The sequence below is a fragment of the Vombatus ursinus genome, unplaced genomic scaffold (genome assembly GCF_900497805.2).
Source record: "Vombatus ursinus unplaced genomic scaffold, bare-nosed wombat genome assembly UNPS02014781.1, whole genome shotgun sequence".
In the NCBI taxonomy this organism is placed as follows: Eukaryota; Metazoa; Chordata; class Mammalia; order Diprotodontia; family Vombatidae; genus Vombatus; species Vombatus ursinus.
The window spans coordinates 15,492,679-15,509,101 of record NW_020954559.1 but is presented as its reverse complement, the minus strand read 5'-3'; the positions used below and the strand labels follow the sequence as shown (position 1 = coordinate 15,509,101).

At 38.5% G+C, this 16,423-nt stretch overlaps 1 protein-coding gene across 2 annotated transcripts in view; it reads left to right on the top strand.

Moving 5' to 3' along the window:
* Positions 1-11,187, top strand: part of LOC114046204 (ras GTPase-activating protein 3) — a 287,029-nt gene extending 275,842 nt beyond the window's left edge. For both annotated transcript variants that reach the window (XM_027866455.1, XM_027866454.1), the window contains exons 23-24: positions 7,188-7,371; positions 8,905-11,187. In XM_027866455.1, coding sequence (XP_027722256.1) covers positions 7,188-7,371; positions 8,905-8,980 — 260 coding nt within the window. In that variant the 3' untranslated portion in view covers positions 8,981-11,187. The remainder of the gene's footprint in view (positions 1-7,187; positions 7,372-8,904) is intronic.
* Positions 11,188-16,423: the final 5,236 nt, after the last annotated feature.

Below are 16,423 nucleotides of genomic sequence, written 5' to 3'. Positions count from 1 at the left end.
AGTGACCTTAGAAGAGTTTTAATACAAAGAATCCTAGAATTGCAGAATTTTACATTTGGAAGAGATCAGAGTTCTTAACCTGAAGTCTGTGAACTTTAAAAACAAATATTTTATTAATTGCACTTCAGTATAATTGGTTTACTTTTGTAATCCTCCATATTTAATTTTATGCATTTAAAACCATTATCCTGAGAAAAGTTCAGCAGGTTATACCAGACTGGCAAAGGGTATTGAGAGACAGAAAAAGTTACTAGCTAGGTGGTACAATGGGAAGCTAAGTGGTTCGATGGATAGAGCTCTGGGCCTGGAGTCAAGAAGACCTGAGTTCAAATTTGGCCTCAGACCCTTACCAGCTGTGTGACCTTGGGTGAGTCACTTAACCTCTGTTGGCCTCAGGATCCTCAACTGTAAAATGGAGGTTAATAATGCTTCCTACCTTCCAGGGTTCTTGTGAGATAATATCTGTAAAGCACTTAGCACTGGCATATAGGAGGTACTTAGGATCTACATAAATGCTAGTTATTAGTATTATTATTAAGAATCTTTCCTCTAGGGGCAGCTAGGTGGCGCAGTGGATAGAGCACAGGCCCTGAAGTCAGGAGGACCTGAGTTCAAATCCAGTATCGGAACAAACACTTGACACTAGCTGTGTGACCTTAGGCAAGTCACTTAACCCCAATTGCCTTAAAAAAAAAAAAAAGAATATTTCCTCTAATCCAGCTTTCCATCAGATACAAGAATCCCATCATAGTATCCTTCTATCCAGGTTCTTTTAGAACATGTGGGGTGTCTCACATTCTGGCTTCTTCCATAGTTAGACAGTCTTATTGTTACAAAATCTTTGCTTTTACTGAGAAATTTCCCTTATAGTTTCCACCTGTTGGCCCTAGCTCTCCGCTAGAGAGCTACATAGAATAAGCCAAATTCCTGTTATCCAAGTCTCTTTAAATATTTGAAGGCTATTTTCTAATGTAGGCAACTGGAGGTACAGAATGGGGATTGATTGTGCCTATGTATTATCGACATTTAATAACTATGTGATGCTGTGAATCATTTCACCTCTCTCGGCCTCAGTTTCCTCATCTGTAAAATGGAGATAATGATAGAACCTTTCTCCCAGGGTTGTTGTGAAGATCAAAAGAATATGTAATAGTTATTTATGAATCCTTAAGTACTCCATAAATGTTAGACATGTCAATTTCTGCTGTAAGTCTTTTCTTCTGTGAGCTAAACACCCCCAGTTTCTTCAACTATTCTTCGTATGACATGATTTTCAGGCCCGTCACCACTGCTGTTCATATGGATTTGTTTTAGTTTGCCAGGGTGTCTCTTAAAGTGAGGCAAGAGTAAAAGTGTGGCAAGCATAACTGGGCATCATATTCCTGATATGGATTGACCATTGCAGAATATAGCAAAATTGTTATTTCCTTTGATCAATAGATAGTTCTGTTAATGCACCCTATGATTCCATTAGTTCTTTTGTTAGCTACATTACATTGAAGGGTTATTTTGAGTTTGTGATCAGCTAAAATGCGTGTCTTTTTGGAAAAAAAAAAAAGTTTAAGAGGCATTTATTAAGTACTTACTATGTGCCAGGCACTCTGGGAGAGTAAGTGTTAGAGATACAAATACAAGCCAACTAGACAGTACCTAGCCTCAGGGTGCTTACTTTCTAAAAAAGGAAGACAAGTCATGTAGGGGACATTTGGGCAAGGAGAAGTGTTTTGGACAGTGAAGTCACAGGAATGGTGATTAGTCATCAGGAAATTGTTTGACATGTCTTTTCTAGAGGTGGATGTGATAATGTGATTACCGTACTCAGAACAGAATTGGAAGGCAAGGAGTAGAGAAGGAAGGGTACATACATGGTGCCATGGCGTGGAGATAGCTTTGAAGACTGTGGTGAGTCAGGGTCTGGGCTAGAAATGATGAGTGCTCCCTGGTCACCAATCAGAAGCTCAGAGTCCCAGTGAGGGGACTTGAATTCCAGATCAGAGGTAGAGCAGGAGCTCAGGGACACGGCAGTTTGAAAATGGCCCTGCAAGTCACTTCTCAGCTCACTGTTAAGCCGGGTCTGTCCCATTTGGTACTTTTGTGACTGATTTTCTTTGGAACTGTATTTATTGTTGTGAAGTTTCATCTTGTAGGTTTTGGCCAGCTCATCTCAAGGTCTTTCTGAATCCTGATTCCATCATTTCAATCAGAGCTTTGTGTCAGCTGTAAACTTCCGAAGCATGCTATCTCTTATCTGTCCAAGTTGTTCGTGAAAAATTGTTAAGCAAAACATGGCCTAGGACTGAGGCCTGCAGCATCTCATTAGAATTCTTTTTCCAGGTTGACTTCCCCTTATTAATCAACTATCTTTAGGTAGAATTGCTCAATCAACAAATAACCTAACAAATTTTAGGTCTACCCAACAACGCTTTAATCTACCACTTTTGTATCTCTTTGTCCACAGTAATATTAGAGAAAATTTATCAAAAACTTTACAGAAATCCAGAAATGCTATGTCAGCAGCCCTCTAATCCACTAGCCTCATAAACGTACTGAAAAGGGAGGCCTATCTGGCTAGTTCTGTTCCTAGTGAACCTACACAATAGGTAACAATTACCTCTTCCTTTTCTAAGCTTATTATAATCTCATCTAATAATGTATTATAGAATTTTGATAGAGAGCGCCATCAGGTTTGTGATTTATACTTTTGGGGTCTCCTTTTTTTTCTTTTTCTAAAAATCAGGACAATTTTTGTTCATCTCCAATCTTCTGTCACCACTCCGGTTTTCCATATCAGTGAAAGTGTCATGGAATAGAGACACTGCAGGGCTAGGAATCAGGAGACCTGTTTTCCAGTGACCACTTCACTGTTTTGCTGTATTGTTGTTGTTGTTGTTGTTCAGTCTTTTCGTTCGTGTCTGACTCTTTATGACCCCATTGGGGTTTTCTTGGCAAAGATACTGGAATGGTTTGCCATTTCTTTTTCTAGCTCATTTGACAGATGAGGAAACTGATGCAAACAGGATTAAATGACTTGCCCAGGGTCACACAGCTAGCAAGTATCTGAGGCAGGATTCAAATTCAGGCCTTTTTAAAAAAAAAATTAAATTCAGGCCTTCTTGATAAGTCCAACACTCCATCTACTAAGCCGACTGATCCTTTTCCTATCTTATATTCTATCCTGAGCTTCAGCTACCTCTTAAGAGTGTTTATCCTGTCCTTTCCAGTTTGAAGTTCATTCTCCTTAGTGGAAACACAGAAAGGAAATAATTGTTGAGTAATCTTGCCTTCTGGCATCAGTTAGCACTATACTGTCTTCCTCACACAATGGTTCCTATCATTTCCTTGTTCACTGGCTTACTCCAAACAAGAACAGTTGTGGTGCATTGGAAAGATCACTGGATTTGGAGTCAGAAGGTTGGATTCTGGCTGTTACAAGTTTTGACTTGGGGCAAGTCACAACCTCCTGCCTCTCATTTGTATAATAGAGGAGTTGGATTCAATATTCTCTATGATCCCTTCTAGTTGTAAATTCTAGTATATATAAGCTTTAAGTATGTATGTGCATGCACATGCATACCACCACCACCACCCCACACACACACCCCTACCATTTTTTTTTTGGTAGGGATGAAAGATTTTTTGCAAGTCTAAGTTCAAGCTGAGCTTATTCATTCCTGACACCATTCTTCTGGGTTTGTGTATTTTGTATTTGTTTTAGGTGCTGCTTCTTCAAGGTTGCATATGTATTCTTTTAAAACCTGAGTTACCTGGTTTTTGTCAATAGGTCAAATCAATAAGCATTTATTAAGCACCTGCTATGTGCCAAGCATTGTGCTAACCACTGAGATACAAAGAAAGATAAAAACTGTCCCCACTATCAAGAAGCTCACAGCCTGATAGGAAATACAGTGTGTAAACAATTGTGCACATGAAATTATGTCAAATAAATTATAGATAATCTCAGAGGGAAGGCAGTAAGATTAAAGTGGACTGGGAAAGGCTTCTTTTCAATATATATATTATATATATATATATATATATATAATATAATTTGTTTTTCCCCAATTACGTCAAAACAAATTTTTAACTTTTTTTTAAAAGTTTTGAATTCCAAATTATATTTCTCCCACCTTTCCTCCCCTCTCCATTCCTTGAGTTGATAAGCAATCAGATATAGATTATACATTTGCAACCATGTAAAGCATTTCCATATTAGTCAAGACTCGAATTTAAAAAAATTAAAGAAAAAAGGGGAAAATAGCATACTTCAGTCTGTTTTCAAACAATATCAGTTCTTTCTCTGGAGGCAGTGGTATGCTTCATCCTCAGTCCTTCGGGATTATCTTGGATCATTGTATTGCTGAGAATAGCTAAATCATTCAGAGTTCTTCATTGTATAATATTGCTGTTACTGTGTACATCATTCACTTAGTTCTGCTCACTTTACTTTGCATCAGTTCATGTAAATCTTTCCATATTTTTCTGAAATCATCCAGCTTGTCATTTCTTATAGCACAATAATATTCCATTACAATCACATACCATGACTTATTTAACCATTGTCCAATTGATGGGCATCCCTTTGATTTCTAATTCTCAGCCACCACAAAAAGCTGCTGTAAATATTTTTGTACAAAGTCATTTTCCCCTTTTTGGATGTCTTTGGGATATAGGCCTAGCAGTGCTGGATCAAAGGTATGCACAGTTAAATTGCTCTTTGGGCATAGTTCCAAATTGCTCTTCAGGATGGTTGGATCAATCCACAACTCCACCAACAATGCATTAGTGTCTGGGAAAAGCTTCTTGCAGAAAGTAGGACTTTAGCTAAAACTTGAAAGAAACTAGGAGGTAAAAATGAGACAGGGTATTTCAGGCAAGGGGAGCAGCTAATGAAAATGTCCCAAGTTTAGGAGATAGGGTGTCTTCTGTGAGGAATGCAAGGAGGCCAGTGTTACTGGATTGCAGAGTAGGTGAGGGTGAGTGAAGTGTGAGAAGACTGGAAAAGGGAGGAAGGGAAAAAGTTATGAAGAGTTTTAAAAGTCAAACAGAGGATTTTGCATTTGATCCTGAAGGACATAGGGACCCAATGGAATATATTGACTAGGAAGATGACATGGTATGACCTGTGCTTTAAAATCTTTTTGACAGCTGAGTGGAGGGTGGACCAGAGTGGAGAGAGACTTGAAATAAAGAAGATAACCAGCAGACTATTGCAGTAGTCCAGGCATGAAGTGACAAGGCTCTAGACCAGGGTGATTAAGAGTGTCAGAAGAGAAAAGGGGCCATTAATGAGAGATGTTTTAAAGGTGGAAATGACAGGATTTGGCAACTAATTGGATATTGGGGATGAGAAAGTAGGAGGAGTCTGGGGTGACACCTGGGTTTCAAACCTAGATGACTGATCTGTAGTCACAGTTGGTCTCTTTAGAGCCTTTCCCTGTTCTTCCTTATTGAGATTAATCAAAGGCACATGAGTGGTTGGATTTTTTTTTATTTCTCCTTTCTTTTAAGCTATATTTCCATTTGAGACTTTTTAATGTTAAAATCTTTAAAAGTTCCTTTCTAATAAAAAAAAACCTTGTTTCATATATGTCTGACTATGGCTTTTATCTTTACCGGTACAGATTTTAAACTTTTTTTTTCTTCTCCCAGTAAGCACCTATATAATTTCCCTTTCTGTTGAAGAGTAACAGAAAGGTGTCAAGAGTATTGTAGGCTTCTTAGCAGAAATATGTTAAATATGTGTCCTGATTCTTTGTGAGGTCACATTCATCATGGCCACTTTTCATGAGTTCACTGAGACTAATGAAGGATCAACACAGTTTCCAAGAGCAAATTTATGACTACCTCTCTTGGTTTTGCCTTGATAGATGAGAAATCAGGGAAGGTTGTGAAGGGAGTGAATTGTGGAGTGACTAAGAAAAAAACTGGTTCTGTAAGGGGAAGTGGTAGATAAATGATTCTCTGTGAGCCTTCTTTGTTTTATTTTTTTCACTCACCTAAATTTCCCACTTGTAGTATCAAGCTCTTCAAATGAAGAGTACTGGCTTAGGAATTGGAAGACTGCGAGAATTTGAAGCTCAAATCTGTTCTTTGGTATCTGTGTGACCTTGGACAAGTTGCTTCACTTGCCTGTTTTCTTACCTGAAAAACGAGGAAGTTGGCATAAATGATCTCTAAAACCCTTCCAATTGCAAATCCTATGAACCAATATTCTACCATATGTGTAGATTTGGTGTTGGCTTTCTTGAATTTCCAGTTGCTCTTCTTCTTCCTCTTCCTCTCCCTCCTCCTCCTCCTCTCCCTCCTCCTCCTTCTCTTCCTCCTCTTCCTCTTCCTCAAAAATTTTTGAGGGCAAGTCACTTAACTCCAATTGCCTCACCAAAAAAAAAAAAATAACTTACACACCTAAGAAAGAACATATCTATACACACAATAGAACATTTAAAGAGAACTTAATGTGAAACCATGAATCACCATTTCACACTACTTGCCTTTTTTTAAGTATATAATAAATTCTACATGTTACTTTCAAAATTATCCTGCCTTTGTTTTTCCTTATGAACTTCTGTCTGGTATCTCTTTGCGTTTTAAATATCTATAGTTTCTCACTAGATTTCTTAGTTAATATTCAGTCTGCTGCAAATGCAAGAGTTTTGCTGGAGTAATGTGGGAGTTGTGTAATCTGTCTCCCATTCAGATAGCCATCTTTGCCATATCCCACCTATATCTGGATTTTCCTAGGGCAGTGTATTAACCTGTCAGAATTTAGTGAGTTGTGAAAAAGCTTATTTGTTTCTGCTTGATACTTATGCATTAATGACCAATTCATTCTTCTGGAAGGCATTTCCTTGGGAAATTATGAACTCCAGATTATGAATTTCTAACTCTCTACAATGCTTAACCAAAAAAAACAAAAACCAACAACAAAACACCTGGATAAATGAAATGAGTGAATGAAAACTAATTTGTTAAATGCTTACTATGTGTCAATCAGTATGCTAAGGTCTGGGATGTCACCTAGCTGTAATCCTAGAAACAGCCCTGGGATCTCAGGGTTGGGACTCCTGTGATGGGTGGGCTTTCTTTCTCGCTCACTCTCCCATTCCAGTGGCCTAGACTCCTGGATGGTTTTCTTCCCTTGTTTAACCAAACTTTCTTGTCTCTCCTCTTTTTTCCATTTTCTGCAGAGGCTTGCGGCAGTAAATCTGTCTATGATGGACCTGAGCAGGAAGAGTATTCAACATTCATCATTGACGACCCTCAGGAGACTTATAAAACACTAAAGCAAATCATAGCAGGCGTCGGAGCTTTAGAACAGGAGCACGCCCAATACAAAAGGGACAAATTCAAGAAGACAAAATACGGGAGCCAGTGAGTAGAAGATGATGACCATTCCCTCTGCACCATTAATTCAGTGTCTTTCTCTTGGATGATACAATTTTGACAGGGATTGTAAGAGAGGAGAAATTCTAGGAGATAGTTACATCTCAGGGCAGCCAGGTGGCTCAGTGGGTAGAGTGCCAGACCTGAAGTCAGCAAGACTCATCTTTCCGAGTTCAGATCCAGCCTTGGGCAAGTCACGTAACCCGGTTTGCCTCAGTTCCTCATCTGTATAATGAGCTAGAGAAGGAAATGGCAAACTACTCCAGTATCTTTGCTAAGGAGTCAGACATTGGGGTGGCTAGGTGGCACAGTGGATAGAGCTCCGGCCTTGGAGTCAGGAGGACCTGAGTCCAAATCCGATCTTAGACACTTGACACTTACTAGCTGTGTGATCCTGGGCAAGTCACTTAACCCTGATTGCCTCACCAAAAAAAAAAAAAAAAGTCAGACATGACTGAAAAATGACTGGACAAACAAAAGTTACATCTCGCAATTTAACAGAAACCTTCCATATGAGTCTGGACGGAAGTCAGGTTTGCCCCCGAACTCATTTTTTTCTGTCTGCCATCCTCAGTGACTTCCTTTCCCAATAACAATCTGAGGGGGCCCAGTAGATGAGGGACCAAATCACCCCAAGATGTTATTAGTGGAGACTCAGGAAAAGAGACTATCAGTGTTAATTTGAATGAGGTCTTCTTGGAGGGCACCAGATTGAATGATGTAGAGAAGAATGCTCAAGAACAATGGATCTGGATGTTGGTGCACAAGACAGAATTTTATTTTGGTCCCTACCTAGGATTTCATTGGTATGAGGGAATTCCCAGTATGGAAACTGCCCTCCATTGGTGCAGATTAAACAACTCATCTATAGCTTAGCTCTGAGCACTTAAGTTACTGGTACATGGTTACACAGCTAGGATATATGTCAGGGAGAAGGACTTAAGCCTGTATCTTCTTAGCTTCATCCATCTTAAGATTGTTCTATTGAGATTGATTTATGGAGCAGCTAGGTGGTGCAGTGGATAGAGCAGTGGCCCTGGAGTCCGGAGGACCTGAGTTCAAATTCAGCCCCAGACACTTGACACCTACTAGCTGTGTGACCCTGGGCAAGTCACTTAACCCCACTGCCTAGCAAAAAACAAACAAAAAAAAGTACATTCGTTAAGAAAACAAAACAAAACAGAAACCTCATTTAGATTGAGTTTGTGGTCAGCTAAAATCCCTAAGTCGTTTTCACACCAATTGCTTTTATTCTATGTTACCCCACCTTGTTCTTGAGCTTTTTACCCCAAGCGCTGTAAATTTCATCTTGTTGCAATATGAAGAGGTACATTAAGCTCTGAGTCCAACTCCTTCATTTTATAGATGAGGAAACCTAGAGATCTGTGTTCTCCATTGTTAATACTCAATGCAAATATCAAGTTTCCTATCAGAAAGCATCATTGGGCATCCCATGGTACAGGTTGTTTCCCAAGTGATAGACACAAAAGGCTTATTTTTTCCTCCCTGTGTTCATTACAGAGAACACCCCATTGGTGACAAGAGTTTCCAGAGTTACATTCGACAGCAATCTGAGATTTCTGCGCATTCCATTTAGAATTGGAAGGATGACCCAGGATGGAGCAAGAGGATTGGATGAGGGAAGCTAAGATCTTTGGAAAGGAAAACAACCAACCAACCAACCACAAAAGAGAAAGCAAACAAGGAAAGAGATCCACATGTTGGAAAACATGTAGATAACAAGCCAAGCTGATGGGACTTTGAGACTTAACGTGTTTTTTCCTCTCTCCAAGAACTGTTACGATAGTTGCTATGCACTTTATTCATCTGGTATTTGCCAGGTGACCGAACTCTGCCTCCCTGGCATGTTTATTGTCATCGTTTGAATTTGCCTCAGTCCCTTGGGAATCTAGAGATCAGTTCAATGATCAAGATCGTGTGGACGTCGTCTTGACAGCACTCCAGCAGTCCACCGCCTTTGGGAAGCCAAGCCTGTTGTGTGGACTTGATTAACAGGCAGCAGTATTTTTAGAGCTGTGCATTTTTTTGTTTGTTTGTTTCACGTGCAGTTTTGCTGTTCCCCATTACTGTACAGTATTCCACCCACCTGTGTAGTCTCTTAGGAAATGCTTTGTAACACTCCGCTTTTAACACATTCAGTGAAGTTAAGAAGATCCTTTCTTTTTTTAAAATAGCCTGTCATTGTGTAGTGTGTAGGGGGCAGGCTAGAGAAAAGGGTCTCTTGTGGGTTTTTTTTTAAAGCTAGTTAATCAGTTTTGTGGCTATAACATGCAAACTTTCATAGAAATCCAGATCCAAATGGTACTTTTGGTATTTTTGAGATACAGAGTTTCTTCTGCAGATACCTAACAGGGCCTGCAGCCTTTTGCCCAAGAGAGTTCAGGGTCAACTTCAAAAATCCCAGCAAGTGTCCTGGGCATGGAAAGTTACTTGGAACTCCAATATCCTCTCCAAGTCTTTTACTGTGTCTGCCACAATAGTGATAGAGATCACCTCATTGCACGAGGTGTGAGGCATCAGCTAGTGGCTTTTGGTTGAAGTGCACTGCCTACTTCAGGCAAGGACAGTGTGCGTAGACCAGTGCCTGTCAACTGGAATTGCCATGAGAGCTACAGAGCTATTTTTTCCCCCTACTGAATGATATTTAAAACCAGATTCCATACTGTTGGCACTATTTTGGGGACTTGGGAGGAATTTTAAAAAAAAGATAAATACATTTTCAAGCTGTTTTTATTAATGTTTTTAAAGACAGTTTTTTAAATGAACTCTTTGATTAAAAAAAAATAAACTCAATGTAACAGCATTAGAGCCTATGATCATTAAATGGCCAATGGAGAGCTGCAGTGTGGCAGGTTTTTTGTTTTTTTTTTTAATAACAGATCTATGATTCCTCCTGGAAAGGAATTTCCTCTACCAATGTAGATCAACACATTTTTTTTCCCACATTTTAGTCTTAGAGAGCTGCCTGAGGCACAAATAGAGTTAAGCGACCTTAGAATCGAGGTCACACAGCCAACCCACATCAGAAATAGGGCTTGAACTTGGTCTTCCTCAGTCCAAGGCCAGCTCTCTAGCCACTGTGAGTGTGGCAGTAAAGAGGGATAAATAAACTGTGTATCTCACTAATACCAATAAACGTTGTTGGAAGGGAAGAAATCTGATGATTGAAAAATACTTGATCTTTGGACTGCCAAAACTTTGTTCAGTCGGTTTCTAAGAAAGGTGTTTTGCCCTTGTCACCCTGAATCCTCTTCAGAGCCTTGGCCACAGTTTTTTTGGGCAGCTTTCACAGGGCAGCAGCTACAGATGCTTTGGGGGAGGGGGTTGATGGAACAAGTTGGACCAGAATTTTTAAAAAAAACATGCAAGTAAAAACCTCTTCATCTTGCTATCAAGCCCGTTTGCTAGAGCATTTAAAAGCCAGTATCCTCAATGGGTTTGTAATGTGCTTATGTGGCTGGCTGGTTTTTGCAAAGCTCTGTTTTAATAGTATGGTGATGTTTACGTCATAATTTCTCTCTGTTCTTGTTTGGAAATATTATAGCTCAGACTCTTAACCTAGGTGGGGAAAAATGGTTATGTTCTTTGTCATCACAGAAATAGTGGCGGGTGGGTAGTAAAATGTTGCAGAAAATCAAATTTGGGGCACACAGCAATTAGGCAGCCAACTAAACTGCAATTTTTAATATGGGTTTATAACTTAATATTCTGTTTATAAAATACTAATGATCTGCTATGTATTTTACTTGCCAATTAAAGCAAATGTTTTATTCTTTCTGAAAACAGGCTTTAGTTCTTCATTCTTGTTGCAATGAAGATTTTCTACACAACATGTGGGGTGGGGTGGTCATGAACTACTCTTAAGGCCTCTGAGAAGTAGCTGTTATATGACTTGGAAATTAATCTCAGGTGGAATCTCATTGAATGATCATTAAGTCCAAGGTATATTCCCTCTCAGTGGCATGGAGTAAGAGAACCTAGAATAGAAATGGTGAATCAACAGAATTGCACATGTTGCCAGATGTTAGTCATCTTGAAAGATGGGAAGAAAGCAGGAGGCCACAAGAAGTGAGGTTGATATGCACTTCAGATGACTAATAAGGATGGAATGGTGAGAGAGATATGGACATCACCGGCTCAGTCGGACACCACCCTTCCCCCATGTCATTTATGTCAACACAGTAATTGTGGAGAATGGTTGGTTCTGAGGAAAAAGAACAGACCCAAGACCAGAAGGGTTAAAGCAAAGGTGAGGTTGCTACAAAGAGGAAGGCATGTGAGCAGACTGGCCCACGAGAAATGGATAGAAATTAGTAGTCAAAATGGAGCCAGGGGTGGGTGATGATAACCCAATAGATAACCTAATAGATGATTATCTAATAGATAACCAATAATGGAGGTGAACAGAATGTTTGCATTGGTTTCTCTGATTCTTTGGACACTGAGGGTTCTCCCTGTAATTGGTATATATTTTTTAATAGCTGCTGCTGTTTGAAGTTAGGTTGTTTAGAAGAGAAAGACAAATTGGCAAACTGATTAAGGTATGATGGCAGAGAATGGCACGAGTTTTTCTGGATGTTTCAATATGAGGAAGGATAGATTCTTGGTTAGGGATTGAATCCACCTAAAGAGAGCTAGTAGATATTTATTTGCCTTTGTTCTTCCAAATCAGAACAAGAATTCTTTAAATTTAAAAAGGAGAGGGAAAGAGCAGATACATCTAACTGCTAAGTCATATGTCACAGAGGATAATATGGACAGCAAAGCAAGAAAATTATAAAGAGAAAGGACCAGTAAAGCAGGAGACAATATCCAAGAAGAAAGTCAACAAAAAAATCTGAGGTCCCAGACATATGAATAAATGTAAAAAGTATGAATGATGAACAAGGTAAACTGAAGACCTCAGGGCAGGAAAGTACAGTTATCCCTTCCACATCACAGAGTTTAACGCCATAACCCTCCACAATCTGGAAAATCTGCATAAAATTTTTTGGCCCTCTCTTTGTCCCAGAGAAGAAGTCTGAATTTTTTCTTTTTCTTTTATGAGGTGTTTATAGTACCTTATTGTAAAACTTGGGTTGATATTATATAATACCGTGCATATATTTTATGCATTTCTGAGTTTCTAAACTTTTTCCGTGTCATCTATTGGTCTTTGTGTGTTGTCTGCAGCTTCTGCAAAACTCCACCCAAATTCCCATTTAATTTCTTATGCTGACCTGTGATATAATGAAACTGCAATGGGAAAAGTCAAAATGTGGAAGGGATAACTGTAAATTCAACTTCATAGGCTTTTTAAGTGTCTAGGGATCCAAGTGTCTAGTTATCAACTCACTAGCAACTGTACAAGCTCAGACTACAATTTTCACTAATACTTCTGGACTCTATATTCCCATCCTTAAGTGTGGATATTTCAGTAACAATTGACAACTTATGGCTCACGGCTCCATCCATTGTATTCCAATCTCTTCCCTCTTTAGCAATTCCCCAAAGAACTCACTCAATCTGTATTCAGGCTAAAATGAATTTATATGTTTTGTTTTATTTATATATAAATATATACTTTATTTATATATTTATATATTTCCAATGGCAACAAGCTCCAAAGTGGTTGATCATACCTACTCCTAGTAAGACTGAATTTTCAACACTCCCCCACCCTCTTTGCTCTTGCAGGGAATAGTGAACCACATATACCCCAAGGCATTTGTAGAAAAGCCCTATCAAGCAATTTATTATTGCTAACAAAAGTGACTCCCATGTTTGTCCACTGATTAACCCACCTATGTATCAGGAAGTTCCTATGTACCCAATAACTGGTTTAGTCAGCTTCATTTAGGCAAGAAATGTAAGGTTCACCTGAACGTAATCAGTTTAGCAAACTTTATCTAACCCAAGCATGGAATGTTAGCAGACTTTCCTAATCCTAATACACTTGTGATGAAGGGAGGAGGGAAGAGGGTCATAGTTTAGGCCACTTGCTAATTGACTGTCCCCGATGTTTCCCTGCCACTTGGTCCCTATGAATCTGTCCAGTAATAACAATCAGACATAAGGGCAAAGACCAGAGTTCTGTGCTCTCAACCAGAGTACCCATCCTATTATATCCACCCATGCTTAAGTCTATGGGACTGAAGGGCTGGGGATGACTTGGAAATGATTGTTGATATCATTATCACCCTTGCATGTCTGTGTGTAATAAACTGCCTGACTTGCGATGCTTTGAGCACTTGTGCTCCTTCTGGGTCCCTGAAACCATGATCTCACAGCAATCTCATTTTCAAAGTCACATTGGGAAAGGGGAATCATCTCACCTTGTTCCAGCTCCCTCATTTTGCTGCTTTCAACAGAAACTGAACTTAATTCCTGGTAGGGGTGTCAAATGAATGTCAGCTTGTCTCCCTGTCCCAGTAAGCTGTTAGATACTTGCATTGGCTAGCCTGAATCCCTTCTATCCGAACCACTCACAATCATGTGCTTGTAATATTTTCTCATGGAACTGAGGCCACATATTAGGGACACCATTCAAAATGAAAAAAAACAACATATGCCCCCCAAAAAATGAATGTTCAAAAGAGCAAGAGAGATGCTACACCTGCCTTTTTAGTAATCTCATCAGACCCTGCAACTCTGCCTGACCCAGAAGGGTCTAAGACTAAGCTTTTCCACTTATGCCTTTCCTTATATCTTTCTTTGGTGCCTAAGCCACAGAAAATTATAGGGGGAAAACAGGCTCCCTGCTGCACAGGAGCAGCCTGCGACCTTGATGGCTGTACCTTATTCAAAAGAAAAAAATATTAGCTAAAAGGGACAGCAGAGTAATAAATGTTTCTTAGTCTAACTGTGACTGTTCTTGGTGTATGTCTGTCTACAATACAGGGTGTCCCAGAAATCTCAGTGCGATGTGAAGCCTTAATAGCTTAACTATGGACTGATGTACCTAGTTCGAAGTTAAGCCAACCAAACTATTGCTCACGGATCAGCTATATAGGTGGTCCATTCCACTACATACCCATATAATCTGGACAATATCCATTCTTCATCCACTTGTTTTTTTCTTGTGTGGGTGGTTAGATCAATCTCTTTGGAATGAATAAAAATTTCATTTAGAAGGCTCTACAATGTTCTAAGACTTGGCATCATCAATCAGGGATAGCTGGAAGACCTGACCAATCTATAGGGAGTTCCTTTTCCATTTGATCTCTGTACAGGTCAGTCTCTGTAACAATAGCAAATATCTTTTGTTCGGTGAGCATATGTCTTCCTATTTTAAGCTTCTTGTAATATTAATAGTTAAATGTGCATCTGACAAAGTTATCAGTATAGTTATATCTTTCAAGGAATCATATATAGTCATGACATATGCATGTGAGACATCTTGCTAGAAGAGAACTTCTAGGGGAATGTTTTTCCTCTAACAAACAAAACACTTCTTTATATTCCACAAACAATAAGCTTGACGAGATTTTGTATTTGTTACAATTTTTTTTTACTCAGCTGATGAAGTCTGCTATAGAAATAGCATTTGTGAAAGCCTATCTATCCCATTCTGATACTTTATCAAGGATGTCCTTGATTTTGTAAATTATTTTGATAAGTATTTTGTAGAGATGCAAAAGTAGGTATAGGGGTTGATAATTATTGATATTTAAGTACCTTTTAAAAATAATATCAACATTTATTTTCAAGCATTTTATCCTTTAATTTTTTCAGCTATCTTAATAATCTCTTGCATCCTCAAAATTATGTGGCCTACAATACATTCGTGTGTATTTGGTCTAATCTAATTACTTTTACCATCTTTGATTTCTTTAGTGTTATTTCTGCTTCCTTGTATGTTAACACAAGAATGATGATGTTAAGAGTCCCAGTGTGGGTGGCTCTACTATTACTGTTAGAGAAATGGATTTGTTATAGAAGTCTTTCCCTTTATTAATCTGCTTATTATTTTCTTTATACTTTTATCCTTAAATGCTGTAAGGATCACCTGGCTTAGTTTTGTCTCTCACTAGTATTTCTTTATATTTGTTTTTTCTTCCACTAGTTCTCACCATTTTATGAGATAATTACTGTCTACAATCTTCTACAATCCTCCTCCATGAGATTTTTCTAAATAAGTTTATACTCAAAACCATAGTTGCATTTGTATTCCATGTCTCTTTGCTGGACCCACAGGATAAAAGAAATCAGCAAAGACTATTGTCATTTTTAATGAAGTTTAACCAAATAAAGAACTCTCTATAATAAGGATACTAAAGGGACCTAGAAACTGCCTCAGCCAATAAAAAGTTGATCTTGTCCAGCAAATAGATATGGAATACAAGTACACCTCTTAAGTATTTTGATCAATGAAAAGACAGGCCAAGTCTCCGGAGGATAGATGACAGATAGATAATGAACTTGAGGGGTAAAATGAGATATATAATTTCAGACATGGCCAATGTGTGCATTTGTTTTGTAGGACCAGTTGTTACAAGGGATAGTGCTTTTTGTGGAAGGAGCTGAGAGATAGTGCTGCTCTCTCCCCAAAAGAAAAGAAATAAAATTGTCATTGACATGATTTTTTGACGAACAGAAGAGAACATAAGCAGAACAGCTCTGAAAACTAATGTTGATTTATCACATACTTTTAAAAACTACAAAATATGTATAATATAGACACTCACAATTTTAGCCACAATCCTTTTTCTGTTCTTTATGAAAATGTTGTTTCTTATTTATCAAGTTTAGAATAATCACAAAATACATTTAAAAAAGAAATATAATCACATTTCTTTTTTGTGATGCTTGGTGCTTGCCATAATAAGTGTCTCCTACTTCTTGAAGAAAATATTCATGGTAATATAAACATGGGGTTTGTAGCTTTCAACTTCCCTCATTTCTCACTGCATGATTTTTTACTTTTTAATTTTTGATTACTCTGAATTATCTTACAATACTTGATGTTTTTTATTTACTCATTTCTCTACCTTTAGTTGCTGAATTGGGGCTTTATTCCATTGCTAATCTTCACTCCCTA